The sequence below is a fragment of the Macrotis lagotis genome, chromosome 2, assembly GCF_037893015.1.
Source record: "Macrotis lagotis isolate mMagLag1 chromosome 2, bilby.v1.9.chrom.fasta, whole genome shotgun sequence".
Lineage (NCBI taxonomy): Eukaryota > Metazoa > Chordata > Mammalia > Peramelemorphia > Peramelidae > Macrotis > Macrotis lagotis.
This window is the reverse complement of record NC_133659.1, coordinates 24731279-24748837: the sequence shown is the minus strand read 5'-3', so window position 1 is coordinate 24748837 and position 17559 is coordinate 24731279. Positions and strand designations below refer to the sequence as shown.

Genomic DNA, 17559 nt, shown 5'->3' with positions numbered 1-17559 from the left:
AGTATAGGGATCCTCTACCTATATCTCTAGCAATTAGCGCAGTGGCTGCCACATAAGAGGCACTTGTTAATTAGAAATATCCTTCCTGCCCTGAAGTCCTCATGTAGCCTGAGGCTTGATAACTTAATGGAGCCCCTTCCTCAATGGGTCTGGTTGGTCCTAGCTATACATCTCAGCTCTCAGTGCAGCTTCAGTGACGAAGAGAGATCATCTTCTCTACCCTTAAGACAACGTCTTTTCAGGAGTCCTTCACTCCTGGACTCAATCAAAACTCCATTGACCTGCAGCTGGAATCTGAGATTCTAAACTGGCTTAGAGTCCCCCGGAGGGCCAGATGTGTGCCTACTTTCAGCTAAAGACTCAAAGTCCCCAGGAGCCTTTCAAAATAATTCATCAGTTATATGTAATTTGCTTATGAAAGATTGCTTCTATGGGTCTCCTATGGTTCTATTAATTGGGGAAGAGTGGGTATAGGTTTCACAACGAGAAGAACCCGACCTCACCTTGTTCCCGGATGAAGTCCTAAGCTTCAGAAAGGTTTAGCGACTTGCTCTGGGTCACACAAGTGGTAAGTCGAGGAGCCAGGACCCACAGGTCAGGTCCTCTGATTTAAAATCCGCCTTTTTGCAATGAACCAGGATGCCTTTTGGTAATAAACAAACATTCATTATACACTACCATAGGCCAGACCCAGTGCTAAGGGTTGGGGTCACAAAGAAAGGGGAAAGGCAGTTTCAGATCTCGAGGTTCCTGCTTTTTTTTGGGGCTTTTGGGAGGCAATGGGGTTAAGTGGCTTGCCCAAGCCCAAGGTCACACAGGTAATTATTAAGTGTCTGAGGCCGGATTTGAACTCGGGTACTCCTGACTCTGGTGTTCTTCCTATACAAACAATCCCAGAGAAGATTCCAGAGCAGCTTTTCCCCTTTTGGTCCCTCCTTTCAAAGGCAGCAGTGCAGAGTGATGATTTTGGACTTGAGTCCCCCGGGCGTCCCAAGGCCGGTCCCCGAACCCCTGGGGGCCTCGGCTTCCATTCCTGCCTGGGTGCCAGAGGAGTCTCAGCAGCCTCGGACCCTTCTGCCTCGGGGTCCTCACCTGGAAAATGAGCAGGAGAAGGGCACCGGAGGCGCAGCGCGGGGTGCAGCGCGGGGTGCAGCCCGGGCAGGGCGGCCCCGCCCCCAGCCCCCGCCCCCCGCCAGGCCCAGCGGCCCCCGCCCGCCCCTCCCCCTCCGCCGGCCCCGGCTCTCAACGGCCTCCCCGCCCCCCGCCGGCCTCGCTCTGGGCACGCCCCCGCCGCGGCGCTCCGCTTCCGGCCCGCCCCCCCGCGCCCCCGCCTTCCTTCCGCCCCGCCCCCCCGTCCGGACCAATCCGCGCCTCGGCCCTCCCCCTCCGCCTCTCGGAGTTCGCACCAGTCCTCGCCCCCCCCCCGCGCAGCGGAACTCCCCCGGCTTCGCTCCGCCCCCAACGCCGCCCGCCGCCAGTTTCCGGCCGGCGGGCAGGATCCGGGCCTCCGCCCCTGCGCCCCTCCCCATGCCCCGCCCCCCACTCTCCCCCAGCCTGCCGCGGCTCAGCCTGCCCGCTCGGGCCCCGCCGCTCGCCCCGAGCCAGGCCCCGGTCTGCCTCGCGTCGCGGCCCCTGCCGCGCGGCCTCGGCTGCGGGCGGCCGCGCTCCTGCCCGTCCCCGCCCCCTCCCAGCCCCGCCCCGCCGGAGGAGGGCGGGGAGGGCCCGGCCTCGCGCGCGCGGCTCCGCGCGCCCCGCCCCCCGCGCGGCCTGCGCCGGCCCCCGGGCCCGCCCTCGGCCCCGCCCCCGCGGCCCGCCGTCTTCCCCTTCTCGCCCAAGGCCCTGCCGCGCCTGCGCGGCGCCCGCCCCCTGCCGCGCCCGCGCCTCCGGGGCCGCGCCGGGCCGGGCCGCGCGGCCGCGCTCCCGGGCTCGCGCCCCCCCTTCCTCGCCTTGCCTTCCCCCTGTTCCCTCGCCCTGGGCCGGGAGCCGGGGCCGGCCGGCCGGACGCACGCAGCCCGCCCGAGGCCGGAGGCCGGGGGCCGCGGCCGGGCCCAGCCTCGCCGCGGGGAGCAGGAGGGGCGCGCCGCGCAGGGGCCCGAGCCGAGGGGCGCCGCCGCCGGGGGCCGAGCAGCCGCCCCCGAGGGGGCCGGGCGCAGGTAAGGGGCGGCCGGGGCCCCGGGCCGGGCAGGGACTGGGCCAAGGTCACGCCGGCGAGGACTTGAACCCGGGCCCTCCCCCCAGCCGCGGCCCCGGGGCTCCGGGGGGATGGGGCGGGGCGAGGGGCGCAGGAGGGGCTGGGCCCCGAGAGTTCGTTGAGAGAGGCGGGGGGAGGGGAATGGGTGTGGCGATTTGGAAGTGGGGGGCCGATGGGAGAGTGGGGTGTGAGAGGGCCGCCCGCCAGCCCTGCAGCACCCCGGGGTGCGGGCCCCGTTCCCCGAGGCCCCCCAGGCCTGCCCCCGGGGAGCCGCTCGGAGACTGGCAGTGGATACAATGTAGCGGGGCCGCGGCGGGGCTGGGCCCGGTGGGGGGAGGGGAGGGACCAGGATGTGGCCCGGAGCTGGGGGGCAGGATGGGGGGAGGGCGCGTTTGGAGGTCAGACTTGCCCCCCGGGAGGAGGGAGCCCTGGGGCAGCCTCGGGGAGGGAGGCCGGGAGAGGAGCCGGGCAGGGCTCTGGGGGCTGCCTGGCGGGAGACCCTGCCCCTGGAATGCCCGGTTGGAGGCCGTCGCGGGCAGCCCTCCTGTCCTCTTGTGCCAGCGTGGACCGTTTTTGCCCTGGTGGAGGGGGTGGAGGCCCCTGGAGCCTCCACCTCAGAGGGAACCGGGCCTGGAAGAAGGAAGCAGACAGGCCAGCAGATCTGGCACCCTGGCTTCCTAGACCCGGAGACTGAGGCCCCCACCCTCACCTCTCCTAGCCGGGCAGGCTGAGGAGCAGGGTTTGTTGGCTTTTGAGTCGGGGGTTCCTTAAGGAATCTGGGCTCCTTTCTCTTCAGCTGGGACAATGAGACTGTTCTAGAGCTGTGGGGGATGAGGGCTGGAGGCGACACCCAAGCTCCTTCACTCCCAAACTCTTGAAATGTCTGTGATTTGGGGGGCTGGGGATACCAGGACAAAAGATGGACCCCCAGAGAAATTCATGCTGGCTGGAGCAGAGGGCCTGTGGTCCCGATTATCAAGGCGGATGCAGCCTTATTGTGCATGCCTTTGGGGGGGGGCGGACACCTCCAGGAAACAGGGATCTGGCCCTGGAGTGGAACAGAAGAAGGACCATGGGCCAACTGGCCTTCGGGAAATAGTCAAATTCTCTTCATGACCACCAACTTCTCCTTGGAACAGAAGTTCATCTCCCCTCCATCCCCATTCTCATTCTGTCTCTGCCAAGGGCTTCGAGCCTCTGAAGAAGAGCTGAGAGTCCCCCAGCTTGCCCCAAGCAGAAGAAGAAAGGATGTGGTCAGAGAAACCAGGGAACCCAGAAGGAGGACAGGCCAGCCCATGGGCTCCATTGGTGTCCTTGGGATCAGGTGATGGAGCTGCCTACGGGGACCACCTCAGGGAAGATGGAGATGAGCTCCCACAGGGCTCTGAGCTGCGTCCCAGAGACCAGCCATCACAATAGCCAGATTGCTTCAGAACTTTGCCACCGTGACCTCATCTGATCCTACAGAGAAAGAAACTTAGGCCTAGAGAGGTCCGATGCCCTGAACCACAGAGCTGCCAGGATCATTGCGGGGAAACTCCTGAGGAGTCATTTGAGGAGGGGGAGAAAGGGCCAGCAGCTGGGGAGATCAGGGAGAGACCTCAGATGATCCTGGCTCCATTTGGTTTGTCCATAGCCAGCTCCCTATCAGATGGGAGAAACACTCCTTAAGAGCGGGGCCTGGTTTTCCCCCTTTCTTTGTAACCCCAGAGTTTAGTGCCTAATAGAGCTTAGGCAGGGCTCATTGATGGCCTTGAAAGGCAGAGATGAGGAAGGAGTGGGAATCTGGCCCAGGGGAGGTGCCTTCCTGCTCGGAGTCCCACGTGAGACAGGCGGGTGGTGAAATGGGACGCACAACTCCTGACCCCTCACTTGGGCAGCAATGTGAAGCTGAGGGTCGTTTGTCTTTTATCAGTGAGCGGGGCCTCTTTACCTTCCTTGTTCTAGACCCTTCTCAGAGCATTGATTTTTTTTCAATTTATAGCATTACAAAGGAAACCAGTTGAAATACAGTTTGAAATGCAATTTTAAATATAGTCATCAAAATAATTTTTTTTTTTAAGAAAGGTTGCGTGCTGGGAGCCTGGAGGGCCCCAACACACCTGGTCGGACTTGGGAAACACACTGTGGATGAATGGCAAATGGGGAAAACAAGCAGGGGATCAAAGAGGAGGCTAATTCTAGAGAGACAGGATGAGGAAAGGGAGAGGAGAGAGAGCAGCCAGATGGAGCCTGGAGTCAGGAAAACTTGAGTTCAAATCCTGCCTCAGACACTTCCTAAATGGAGGGCCCTGGGCAAAGCATTTCACTTCAGTTTGCCTCCATTTCCTCATCTGTAAATTGGAAGTAGCAATTGTATTTATCTTGCAGGGTTACTGCGAGCATCGAATGAAATAATGTTTGGGGAAAAAACCCAAAACAAACACTAACTACAGCATCTGGTACACAGTAGGTACTACATAAATGCTTATTACCTTAAAAATGTGAAAGGTGCCGGTGTAGGTAGGTGCCACAAGACTTGGAAATTGGTCAGAAGAGTCAAGTGGGCCTCCAAGGAGGCCCATGGTCATCGGAGTGTTTTTGACCACTAAACCCTTGGGGGCTGGTGGTGTAGAGAGAAGGAACAGAGCTTTGGGGGATGCCCCAGATGAGGACTTGGGAGAGGCAGAACACAAATGGAGCAGTGGCCCTGAAGGCGAGAGAACGGGGTCAGGGCAGACCAGGCCCAAGAAGAGGCTACCATGCTAGCTGCCAGCCTAGAGTCGGAGGGTAGAGGGTGATGGCCAGACCCAGGCAGCAGCAAGAAGATGTGGCACCGTGACCTTGTACAGCTTTCATCTCATGCAGCCAGCCCTGGCTCAGGACCTGGGGACACGGAGATGGATGAGGCCCAATCTGTGGCCTCCAGGACCTTTTCTGGGAGGCTAGTCTCTACAGAGAGCTATAAGGAAGGGCAGAATGACACAGTGCAGCAGCAAAGCGGACATCAGAGAGGGCTTCCTGGAGGAAGGGATGGTCTTCTTGCTTTAGGTCTGTGGTCCTGGTCCCCAGGGCAGTGCCACTTCTGCTTTAGGGAGGGTGTATGGGGAGATGTGACCAGGTTGGAGGAGGGCTTGTAGCTCCCGTTGCTGTAGAAGGCTGAGCAAGGCCATGGGAGCCAGCTTCTAGAAGGGACTGGAAGGACTGGTGGGGCAGGGGGTGTGGACCTCACAGCCAGGAAGTGTCTGAGGCTGGGTTTGAGGAGGGTTTTTTCCCAAGATGTTGGTGAGGAGGGCAGATTGTAAGCATTGGACAAGAGAGAGGCAGGGAGGATGCTGGTTTTCTTCCACATTTTGGGAAGTTCCCAGGGGGATAATGGTAGCCTGATTTTTACCCGAGAGTTGCCAGTAGCAGAAGAGGCCCAGGAGAGGGACTGCCAGGCTGCCTGCCCTCAGCACTCCCCTGCCCCCACTCACAGGAGGGCCTGTCCATGGGCAGTGAGAATTCTTGCTGAAAGGGTCTCGGTTCTTTGGGCCACACTCCAGTAGAAGAAGCAGCCAGAAATGGGGAGAGGAGGAGGATGACAGACCCCTTGGAGATAAAAATAAGAGTTTCGTCTACTAATTTAAGAAGAGTCTTCAGCATGGTTCTTGGCTCCATGGAAAGTCTTGCCCAGTCTTGCACGGGAACAAGACTGGACTCCTCCCCTGAGCCTCATTTCTGGGTTGAGAGATGATTTCTCCTTCTGATGTTGCTAAAGTTGGGAGGACCTTCAAGACCAGTCCCGACCCCAGGCCAGCACCTTCATTTTATAGGGAGCCAGAGGCACCAAGAGCCAAAGTATTCACTGGGGTCACCTGGTCAGTTCAGGGATCACCCTTATTTGGTTCCTTCAGAGGCCTTTTGGACCACATTCAGAACCACAGGGTCTTATCTATGGAGTGTGTATATACTTATTGGGAAAGCTAAGGGGCTCCCTAGGGCACAGGGTCAGGCTCGGGGTCCAGAGACTCATCTTCCTGAGTTCAGACCCAGCCTCAGACACTCACTGGCAATCATTCAACACTGTGTGCCTCAGTTCCCTCAGCTGTCAAGTGAACTGGAGAAGGAAATGGTAAACCACTCTCTGCCAATGGGATCACGAAGCATCAGACATGACTGAACCCACAGAAGCAGACATCCTTGTGCGTGCATCCTCTCCCTGTGGGAGGTAGCCATCCGTTACCTGGCCCCTGTTACACGGACTGTTGATGGATTGTGCCTCTTATTTGTGCCCCCCCCCCCCAATACCTGGCAGAGACCTAGAGCTTAGTGATCGTCTGGGTCTTCTCCAGTTCAGTTGGATGGTCCTGAGGGCAGGGGCCTTGTCTGGGTGTCTCTCTACTTCTCTTACTCCTAGCACATGGGTGGGGCTTCCTGAATGCTAGTAGGCTATTGGGGACAGACTCTGATTGGAATTGGCTTTTGATGCTGTGGCTTCAGATTCTGAACCCCACTCTCAGCAAATAAACCAGCTTTTTATTGGCTCCTGGGAAAGAATTCCCCTTGTCCTACACAAGACAGACTCTCCCTTGGCTCCAACCTCTTCCCTTTGGGTCTTGTTTTTGTAGGTGCAGCCAAGGGAATGTCTTGCTACCTCAGATCACAAAGTTGCCCGGACCCAGGTCCTATCTATGTCAGGGAAAATGGGCGTCTCCACATGGTAAGCCTGGCCCTCAATGGTGTCACCAGCAGCTTGAGGGAGCCACGACCTTTGAGGTTGTTCCCCAAAGGTTTCTCCGTGGAGCTGTGCATGAACCGGGAAGATGACGCAGCCCAGAAAGAGAAGACGGACCACTTCATCTTCACCTACACGAGGGAAGGGAACCTCCGTTACTCAGCCAAGTCCCTCTTCAGCCTCGTGTTGGGCTTCATCTCCGATAATGTCGACCACATCGACTCCCTCATTGGCTTCCCCGAGCAGATCGCCGAGAAGCTGTTCTCTGCTGCCGAAGCCAGGCACAAGTTCACTGAGCCTGGTGCGGGGCTGCGTGCGCTGCAGAAGTTTACAGAGGCCTACGGGCGTCTGGTGCTCTGCTCGCTCTGTCTTCGCAACAGGTGAGTGGGGACCCGGACACTGATGTTAGGCTGCTGCCGGAAGCAGAGCTTCTTGATAGGCTTGCCTTCCTAGTTCAGCCAGCCCCCCCCCCCCCCCCCCCCCGTTTTTACAGAGGAGAGACTGAGGCCTAGGGTGGTAAAATGATCAGGAACAGGTTTCTTGATCTTGAGCAGAGAGGGGCCTCCAGGGCTCCCCAGGAAGCAGCGCTCTTCTATGTAGGGCCAGAGGTTTCTAGTTTTAGGTTTTTTGTTTTTTTTTTTGAAAGGCAAATGGGGTTAAGTGGCTTGCCCAAGGCCACACAGCTAGTTAATTGTTAAGTGTCTGAGATTGGATTTGAACCCAGGTACTCCTGACTCCAGGGCAGGTGCTTTATCCACTGCACCACCTAGCCACCCCAGTTTCTAGTTTTATTTGCAGTCATCATTGGGTATTTCTGGTCTGGGGTGGTGTCACAACTGAAGGCAGGAGGGGATTTTTGACCAGAGCTCCACTTGTGCTCCCTTGCCCCTCGGGCAAGGCCAGGCCCTCCTGGCCTTGGTTTTGCTGGCTCCCGCTGCCCTCCATCGACCGCATTGCCCCAGAAGGACAGAAATCTCTCATTTACTTTCTCTGAAGCCACATGTTTTTCTTTCTGAGATTGGAACATGGGAAGCAGCAGCTTATGTGCAGTGCAGTTAAAATATTCCAGGGCAAGTGAGGCCCCTTTGTGTACCCAGCAGAGTCAGCCTCTGATTCCTCAGTTTGGGAGGGGCTTCAGGGCCATCTGCCCTGGGCTGGGGCAGGGGAGAAGTGGCCCTGGGTCCCAGGCTGAAGGGTGAGGAGAGAGACCTGACTCTCATATTCCATCCTGTGCTCCTCGCTCGGTGTCCCTAGAGACCAGAGGCACCTGGCCGGCAAAGGAAGACTTTTCCTGAAGCGGTGGCAAGGTGGCACAATGGATAGAGCACCGGCCCTGCAGTCAGGAGAACCTGAGTTCCAATCCCGCCTCAGACACTTAATAATTACTTAGCTGTGTGGCCTTGAGCAAGTCACTTGACCCCATTGCCTTGCAAAAAAAAAAAGGAGGCTTTTCCTCTGCCTAGCCTCATGGAGTGGTGCCTTTGTACCATCTGAGGCTGAGGCCTCTGGACTGGCTGTCTCCATGGGAGCACCACCATTGCTGCCGCCCAGTAACGCTGACCACCACGAGCTTTGTCGCCTCACCTCGGCCCCCAAAGTCTCCTTCAACTCCTCACAAACAAACCATGTTCAGGGACTCATGGGGGTGACAGACCAAGTGTTCACACTTTGGGAGGAACCATGGAGAGGTACTGACGGCTCTCCCTGCTCGGCAGGTACTTGGTGATTTCAGAAAAGCTGGAGGAGATCAAGTCCTTCCGGGAGCTGACCTGCTTGGATCTTTCTTGCTGTAAGCTTGGAGATGAGCACGAGCTCCTGGAGCATCTCACTAATGAGGCCCTGTCCAGGTAGGGCCTTCCAGCCACACCCCAGTCACAGCACCTCCCCCCCACCCAGAGGGACCCAAGAAGCCCCAGGGAGGAGCCTGAAGCCTAGACCACCCGGGATAGGAGGGAGCAGAGGCAGAATTTGATCAAGGACTGGGGGCTTTCTGATGATCCTCCTCAGACCATGTCCATTCTCCTTTCCTGACACTAAGTGCACAAGCACGCATCCCCTCCGCCTTAGACCTGAGCTCTCACACCAGGCCAGCTGTGGAAATATCCTGTCCACGAGCACAGCAGAGCATGCTGGTGCTGGGTCCCGGTTTTTCTCATCCATTTTGTAGCCACTGAGCCACTTAGCTGTTCCTGTAGAACACCCAGATGCTTCAGGGAGCTGCGCTTTCCCCCCACAGGCACAGGCTCTCACACTCCCCCTTGGCAAATTATCATTGAGTTCTTTGGAAAAAATGGAAAGCCCTGAGCTGACATGGCATGGACTTTGCTGACCTAGGGCATCATGGCTTGGGTCAGGGGAGCAGCTGCCTCCAGTCTGGTCTGAGCTGCCATGCTGCCATGGGTGGGGCCTGGAGGACTGCATGGGCAGGCTCGAGGAAGGGGGGCGGGTCATGTCTCACCTTGTTTGAAGTTAGAAATAACCAAACAAGTCACTTTTGAGAATCTTAATTAAAAAAAAGTCACTTTGGTGGTTCTGTGGCTGCCAGGTGTACAGGCAGAGCCTTTAATGAGATTGGCTAGACTCCAGGGCCTGTGTTGAGCCCCAGGTAAAGCCTGAGTCTCTTGTCTCCCCATTGGCCCCACAGTGTGACTCAGCTCCGCCTGAAGGACAATTGTCTCTCGGACGCCGGTGTCCGGAGAATGACAGCTCCCGTCCGAGTCATGAGAAGAGGACTGGAAAACCTCGCCTTACTAGACCTGTCCTGTAAGTTTGGCGGTGTCCCCAGGATCCAGAAGTGCCAGTGCAGCCAGGCCCCCAAGCCCCCTCAGGCCGGGCTCTCGGGCATGCTGCGTAATCTCCGGGGCATCTTTTCATTGACCAGTCTGTTTATTCTGAAATTAACACAAAAAAGAGCAAAGTCGAATGTGTAAAGGCTTGTTTGTGTCTGTGACCAGGGACGGACCAGATGAGCTTTTCTTCTCCCATTCAGAGCTGTCTTCTCTTTGCACTCTTTCGGCCCCCTCCCCCTTGATGTTTCTTTCTCTTTCATCCTCTTCTCTACCCTTTCCCCTCAAAATCACTTCTTCCCCTCAGACACTGGGCCCAACTTCCTCCATCCCCCTGTAATTTGTAGGGAGGGTCCTCCTAGCCAGCTGCTCCCCACTCTCCCCAGAGTCCCTAGTCATGTTTATTTACTCGATGACCATTTACTACATGACCATACCCTTAGGTTCCAAATCTTTTTTGTCTTTTGCTTCCTCTTCAAGGATTGCAAGTTAGTTCTGCTTGTCCCCTCTGCCCACACCTTCACCACCTTCTTAACCCTGGCCCCCTCCATGTGGCTGAGTTAGAGAAGAGGGAGGTGCACACCTGTTTGTCACCCAGCCTTCTCCCTGCCCTAGCTGGGAAAAAAGAGCAACTTCCCTCCTACCTCCTTACTCCATTAGTGTGCGCCTCTCCTGATCCTCCTGTTTTATCTCTGTGAGTTGGCTTTGAAACTTTAAGATGCTGACACCAAAGTATCTTCTCCCCATAGGATGTCAGACCTTCATCATCTCCCAGCTCCCTCTGGGTGCTCCAGGACTTTCGCCTCTCTAGTTTCTCTGCTCTGCATGTCCCCTGCTGGCTGCAAGCTTTCATCAGGAATAGGGAAAGTCTTCTGGACCTTGAGGGATCCGTTTTTCTCCTGTAGAAGTGTGCTCAGCTCTGCAGGCAAAGTTGCCCTTGGCCATCAACCTCCATCTGTTGCTTTTTGGAAGTGATTCTATTCCAGGATCACCTTCCATTTACCGTAGTGGCGGACTAGGCTTCTACGTTTGTCATTCCCGGGACTTGGACTCTCTAGTCCTGGCTGCTTGGAGGAGGGATTCTTCAGTGGGAAAGTTCTGGCAATGTGGCAGTGACAGGCCAGGCTTCTCTTCTTGAGCCTCCTTTGAGGAGGGGATCAGTAGATTCTTTTTGTCTTCTGGTCTCAGAAATCTGGATAGTTTCATTAATGAATAATTCTTCCTCCTTTGTTTTCTTCTCCAGGGTCACATAGCTAGTAAATGTCTGAGAGTAGATTTGAACTCAGGTCCTCCTGACGCTATTCACTGTGCCATCTAGCTGCTCTTCATTAGTAAATTCTTGAAAGAGGATGGTGCAGACTTATAGGGTTTTCAGGGAGTCAGTTGCCTGGCTGAGGTTACCATCTACTTTTTTTTTTTTTTAAGTTTTTGCAAGGCAAATGGGGTTAAGTGGCTTGCCCAAGGCCACACAGCTAGGTAATTATTAAGTGTCTGAGATCGGATTTGAACCCAGGTACTCCTGACTCCAAGGCCGGTGCTTTATCCACTACGCCACCTAGCTGCCCCTACCATCTACTTTCCAAAGACATTCTCCTTACAGTTTCTTCCAGGATTTTTAGTCTTTGTGGAAAATCCATTATTTCTTTGTGTAGACTCTCCTTCTAGGTTGGGATTATTAATTTTTTTAGTTGGTATTTTAGCATTTATTAATGTAATGACAGACTTGAAATGCAAGGCACGTAAAATCCCAGTTCAAGCCTAACTGTGTCTTCTGTATTCATCCTGTAGCTGACCAAAAGCCCAACCAAGGAAGACAAACCCCACTCAGTGATCAGTCACCTTTCAGTCATCAGGACTGGGGGTTGTGTTGATTCCTTACACAAAGGAAAAATATGTGAGAGACTTGTTCCAATAGTGGTAAAGGCAGCATCTTCTCTGTTCCTTCAGACCAAAGGTTGGTTCTGGCACATACAACGTGAAGTGACTAAGGATGTGTTCACTGTTTGGGAGCCTCTACCCACACCCCCATTCTTCTCTCTTAAGTAAATTATATAATCCTAGCTAGGCAGAGAAGAAGCCAGAAAAACTGTATATTTTAATAAGAAATAAATTCAACAAAAAACAATGGTATGGAGACCTCAAGACATACTTAAGATTTCGGAAGCCCTGCTATTTTTCAGTCAATCCAGAATTTTGTCAGTTTCGGATTTTCTTTTTTCCAATTACGTGTAAAATTTTCAATTCCTCCTTTCCCTCCCCCCTTCCCTTGACAGTGAGTAATTTGATACGTATTATACATGTATAATAACTATGTTAAACATGTACATATTATGTTGAGAAAGAAGACTCAGAACAAGAGAGAGAGGAAAAAAACATAAAAGGGGGGGGTACCACAACATTTTAAAAACTGAAAAGGGTCAGCTTTGGTCTGCATTCTGAATCCATAGTTTTTCCTTGGATGTGAATGGCATTTTCCATAACAGGACTCTCAGGATTGACCTTGATCCTTCTACTGCTGAGAGGAGGTTGTGTCCATCAGAGTTGATCATCCCCTGTTGCTGTTAGCATGTGCAGGCTTCTGGTCCTGTTTCCTTCACTCAGCAGGAGTTCATGCAAGTCACATTTTCCAGGTTTTTCTGAGGTCTGGCCCTCATGATTTCTTCTAGAACCATTGCTCTCCATCACATTCTTATACCACAATTTGTTCAGTCATTCTCTCAGTTTTCAGTTGTTGACCATCATGAAGAGCTGCTATAAATATTTTTGTATGCATGGATCTTTTTCCCCCCCTTTTTTATGATTTCTTTGAGATATAGGCAGTGATTTTGCTGGATCAAAGGGGATTGACAGTATTCTTGCCCCTTATGTAGCTCTGCTTTGAAATTCTGGCTAGTCTTTGTGGGGGCGTCGGTGTCTTCTTTTCATACTGTTGCTGAATTGGGGGCTCTGCATCTTGCTGCGCCCTGGGCTGAATCTCTGAGGCCCAGAGCAGTCGACCTTCTGACCCTATGTGACCCTTGCAGATAGAGAGGGCTGGGAACTGTGACCCTGTGGGCACTCCCTTCGGAGGACCTGCCCCCCTAGAACATCCTCAGGGGAGCCATCTGCTATTACTATATCTGCTGTGGGGGCCTTGAGAACTGCATGTGTTGCCTTGACTTTTTGGGAGACCTGTGGGCTTCTGGTTGATGTCAGGCCCCTACTCCAGTCTGAATCCTTGGGCATTCTTAGTCTCCAGTGCCAGTTTGGGTTCTTGCTGTTGTCGGATCCTGGGGCTCGGGCTGTTGGTCTTCATTCAGGCCCCTCATGGCCAGACCTGGAGCTCACTGTGTGGAGCTTCCTCTGGGCTCTGGGTCTGTTCAGACTGCTCCTAGCCCAGACCCAATGGTCATCGCTCAGTCATCAGGAGCTTCCACAGGCTTGTCGGAGCCCCTTTAGTGCTGAATGTGTCCATAGGATGATGTTCCCATAAATACTCCTTAGCACCTATTCCATGGGAAGGCAGAGGTGGGGAGAAGGTGACTGTCCAGCTGGGGGACCCAGAGGTGTTAAACCTGTGAGACTTGGGTCAGGCCTTGGCTGGCAGTGCCCCATTTCTGTGGCCCCACCATGCAAGCATTATTGTTTCTATACGGCAGAGGGGTAGACTGAGGCTTAGAGAGGGGATCCTAGGTGGGTCTCCGGCTGCCCCCAGGACTTTGGAAATCTCGTGTCGATAATTCTGCCAGGGAGATCAAGTGGACGTCAGCACAGGCTGGTTAAGCTGCATGGGCTCTGCTCTTTTTCTCCACATGATTTCAAAGCAGACACGGTCACTTCATGTCAGCCTGTCAGCATGCATTTATGAAGAGCCTACAGTATACTAGTCCTGGGGAGCAAAGAGACCTGAAACAGCTGTTCCTCTCAGGGAAACCAGGAGAGGCAGGATCAGACGCAGGCTTTTCAAGGTGCTGGGTGCAAGGAGCAGCATGGCCCGGGAGAGTGGGGCTGGGGTGTGAAGGGCTGGAAGCACTAAACAGAGGAGTTAATGTTGATTGTACATTATCATCTCCAGTTTCCCTTGTTCTTTTCATGTGTCAGCCCCAGGAGACTGTGAGGTCCTTTCAAGGAGGGGCTCTTGGTCGCCTTTGTTGCACCTACCATGTGTTCTCCTTTGGCCCCGAGTTTTATTTTCAAGGACATGGACTGACTGGGGTCCACTTTGCAGGTAATCCGGAGATCACTGATGCAGGAATCGGCTACCTCTTCTCTTTTAGAAAGTTGAACTGTCTGGATATCTCTGGTACTGGCCTTCAGGTGAGAGCATGCTCCTCCTCCTGGGGTGGGAGGGAGCTGGAGGGGAGGATCTGGGCCTCATTCACCCATGTCTTCCTTGCTCAGGATGTGAAGACCGTTATGCACAAGCTGCAGACTCACATTGGCCTCGTCCACTCCAAAGTGCCTTTGAAAGAATTTGATCACAGCAGCTGTAAGACGGAGGGCTGGGCAGACCAGGTACCCTATCAGCAACCTCATCAAGTGTCCCGGGAGGGCACAGACAGCCTCTTAGCTGGTTTTAGACTCTCCCAGGACCACCTTTAAGCTGATTCTGAAGGGGACAGCCTAACACTGTGGTTTTACAGATAGGGAAACAGAGGACTCCTGAGGCTCCCCTTTCACCAGTGATCTCCTTGCCCCCTCCAGCTGTCTTTCAGACATTTATCCCCTGAGATCTTTCTCTTTCCCGACTTCTTGGGATACTTGAGAGGGCGCCCCATCCTGTTGGTTTCCCCCCCCCCCCCCAGGGCTCATTCCCCTGAGATGCCCTCTTATTTGCAGCCCCTCATGTACCACCTCCTGCTGGGTCCTAGAGTCAGCCTGCTTCTCCACGCATGCATATATGTGATCCAGGACATGCCCTCCGCAGGCTATCTTGGCCTTCTGCCTCTGTGGCTTCTCCATGAAGCCTCCCTGAAGTCTAGGGACTTGCTTCTGGGAATCATCTCCCATGGATCCCATCTGTGACTTGTCAGGTTGTCTCCTCTCTTCTACTTCTCTGTCCTGTAGTGTCCTCTCTGCAGACGCTGGTCCTAGAGACACGTCCTGGAGCAGAAGGCCCCCAAAGGATGAGAGCCCCAGTCAGGGCTTGTGGATTGATTCAGCTGAGGCAGGAGAGCCTTTGGTTGGTTGGGGCTGGTAGCTCCCATTGATCTCAAGCAGGAAAGCCCAGGTGTAGGGTCCTGGGATGCCTTGGATGAGGCCTAGAGGAATTTGGAAAGTGTTTTGTTGTGACATGACCTGAATTTCCAGGGAGATGCCCCTTCTAAGAAAGAACTTTAAAAAGCCTCCAACGACACTCTCCCTATTGACAGTCTGACCTTGTGGGTCGTGTCCCTGGAGCCCCCCCCCCCCACCTCTGCCAAAAAGCCAGAGACAGTGTATTCCTAGGATTTTTTCCTTTGAAGTTCCCTCTTCTAGTGAGGATGACAGGGTGCTTTCCTCACAACATGACCTGTGACCCCTTAGATGGGAGAGGTATCTGCTGAGCGGTCTCTCAGCCAGCTGGGTCATGTTGGAGGTCTTACCTTTGTGGTCTGCAGGCCTGGCTCGGGGCTGGCTGGACCCTGCAGGCCTGGCTCAGGACTCCTGATTCTTTTGTCTATTCAGCAGGTACTGATGAAGGCTGAGTTTGAGCCATATCTGTAAATGGAACGTGCTGCCTTTTTTTAGATAGTGAGTTCCCTGTTGGTGGAGCTCTGGAAGCATGAGCTGGGAGGCTGGCCACTTGCTGGCATTCTTGGAGGTGGGGAGGGATTTTGTTTCAGGTCATGCTGAAAATTTTCAGAGCTTTAAGTTTCCTCTATAAAAAAGGGAACAGTCACCCCTGCTCTGCATGGGGGAGTTGTGAGGATCTGAGGGGATGATTTGGAGGAGGTGCTTTGTGAACCAACATGGTGGCAGCAAGCTGTCTGTGCTGCCCGCCACCAGGATGGGCAGGGGGTGGCAGCCTAGAATGGGGGTCTGGGGTCTGCCAGGCTCTGTGCTAGACCCAGGGTGTAGAAAAGGACAATCCCTGCCCTCCAGAAGCTTATATTTTATTGGGGAAGACAGACCAAATGAATTTAAGACTGGGATTTCCCTGGTGGAGGCCTGGTATCGTGAGACCTCTTGTGCCCCGGGGCTACCTCTGACTGGTCACAGGGGTCCTGGATAAGTGAGGTCCCTCCTGGAACTTTGCTATCTTTTTGTAAAATGGGCCCAGGCCCCTGGGGCCTGCCGAGCAGCTTCCATTGTCACCTGGGCTATTAGGGTGGAGTATTCCCTGGGCCCCTGCACTGGGTGGGGGGATCTGCCTGTTGGGCCTCTTGGGCGGGCTGGTGCTGAATTCAATGGTCCTCTCTGTCACAGATTGTTCTGCAGTGGGAGCGTGTGATCTCTGGAGCCATTGCAGGTCAGGACAAGCCCCGGACATCCGCATCCTGTTTCTGTACGTATCTCAGACCGTGGTTCTGCCTCCACTCTGCTCTCTGAGCTGTTGATTATTGCTGCTCAACAAAAACCAGAGTCCCAGAATGTCACAGTTGGGAGGGCATCTAGAGATGGTTGCCCAGAATCATTGGGAGATAGGCCCAGGTTAAGCGGGTGCCTGAGGGTACCCCCAGAGCTAGTAAGTTGCCCACCAGATGGCTGGCTCGTTCTGGGAGATGTGGGGCCTGTAAAGCTCAGAGGTGCCTGCATGGTCAGAGCTCAGGCTGCCTTGTGTCCAGACAGTTGGGGTTGTGACCACCTAGTGTGTGTCAGAGGGACCTTCCTTCATACTCTGACTAACTGAAATAAAAAGGAGCAAAGCATCAGGCCCTGGGCACTTTGTGCACTTGTTCCTGAAGCAGCTGAGGGGCTAGAAATCCCAGGGAGGCTGATAGCGACTCGCTGAAGAGCAGCGCTTCAGAACATATCCCCCTGGAATTGTCTGCCAGACAGGTAGTGAGCTCCCCATTGCTGGAGGTCTTAGAGCAGAAAGAGGAGCCCTCAAAGGCAGGGTGAGTCTTGATGCTCCCCTAGACACTCAGGTCTGAGGTGGGAAGTATGATCAACCAAATCTCTATCTTTGCTTCTGCTCTAGATGGAAAGCGGCCCCGGACAGAAGCCCCTGCCAAGTGTCCCTTAGCAGAGAGCCATACAAACTCTGGCCAGAAACTCCAGTTCTATAAAGAGAAGGCCCTGGAATGCCATGGGCCATCAATGAAGCGGGAGGCAGCTGAGACACCAGAACTCCACAGTGCCAAGAAGAGAGCACTGGAGGAGCCCGAGAAGGAAGCGCCACACTCTTCCCCGTCCCCCAGGCAGAAGTATGTCTGCCTCAGTGTAGAAGACTGGGACTTGCTTAATTCCTACTGATGGGCAAGGGAGGGAAGGTGGCTCCACCCCCGGCTGTACAGGGGGCGCCAGGGGACCAGTGACTTGGGCTTTGGGATTGAAATTGGTCCACGGCTTGGGGGAGTGAGCCAAGACGTTGGGGTGCCTGTGTCCAGAGCAGAAGGAGGCCAGTGTTTCTACTGTATATTTTCAATACATAGTAATTTTTCAAATAAACTTTTTTGCTGTTGTTAGTTGGTGTTTCTGGATTAAAGGTGGGGCCGCAGCTTTGGTGGGAAAGATCCTGGAGCCTAGGGGAGGCCAGGAGTCGAAGCAGGCAGTCCACAATCCTAACCTTCAGGGTCTCTGAAGCATCTGAGCCCCTCAAAAACCTGGTGAGGAAATCTAAAAAAAAAAAACTGGTGGGGGGGGGGTGTCATCTTCATTTTTCAAATGAAGAAACAGGCTGAGGAAAGATTGGAACTCAAGCCTTGACTCCAGGTCCAATTGAGCACACTGCTTAGCATTGCTTAAGCACCTACTGTGTGCCA

General features: G+C 54.6%; 1 protein-coding gene across 1 annotated transcript; it reads left to right on the top strand.

Moving 5' to 3' along the window:
* Positions 1 to 2047: 2047 nt before the first annotated feature.
* On the top strand, positions 2048 to 17262 carry LRRC42 (leucine rich repeat containing 42). The gene is made up of 8 exons (XM_074221376.1): positions 2048 to 2153; positions 6781 to 7267; positions 8603 to 8734; positions 9532 to 9650; positions 13881 to 13969; positions 14054 to 14167; positions 16061 to 16139; positions 16776 to 17262. Exons 2-8 carry the CDS (start codon positions 6795 to 6797, stop codon positions 17048 to 17050), a joined length of 1281 nt encoding a protein of 426 aa, XP_074077477.1. The 5' UTR covers positions 2048 to 2153; positions 6781 to 6794; the 3' UTR covers positions 17051 to 17262.
* The last annotated feature ends 297 nt before the right edge of the window (positions 17263 to 17559 follow it).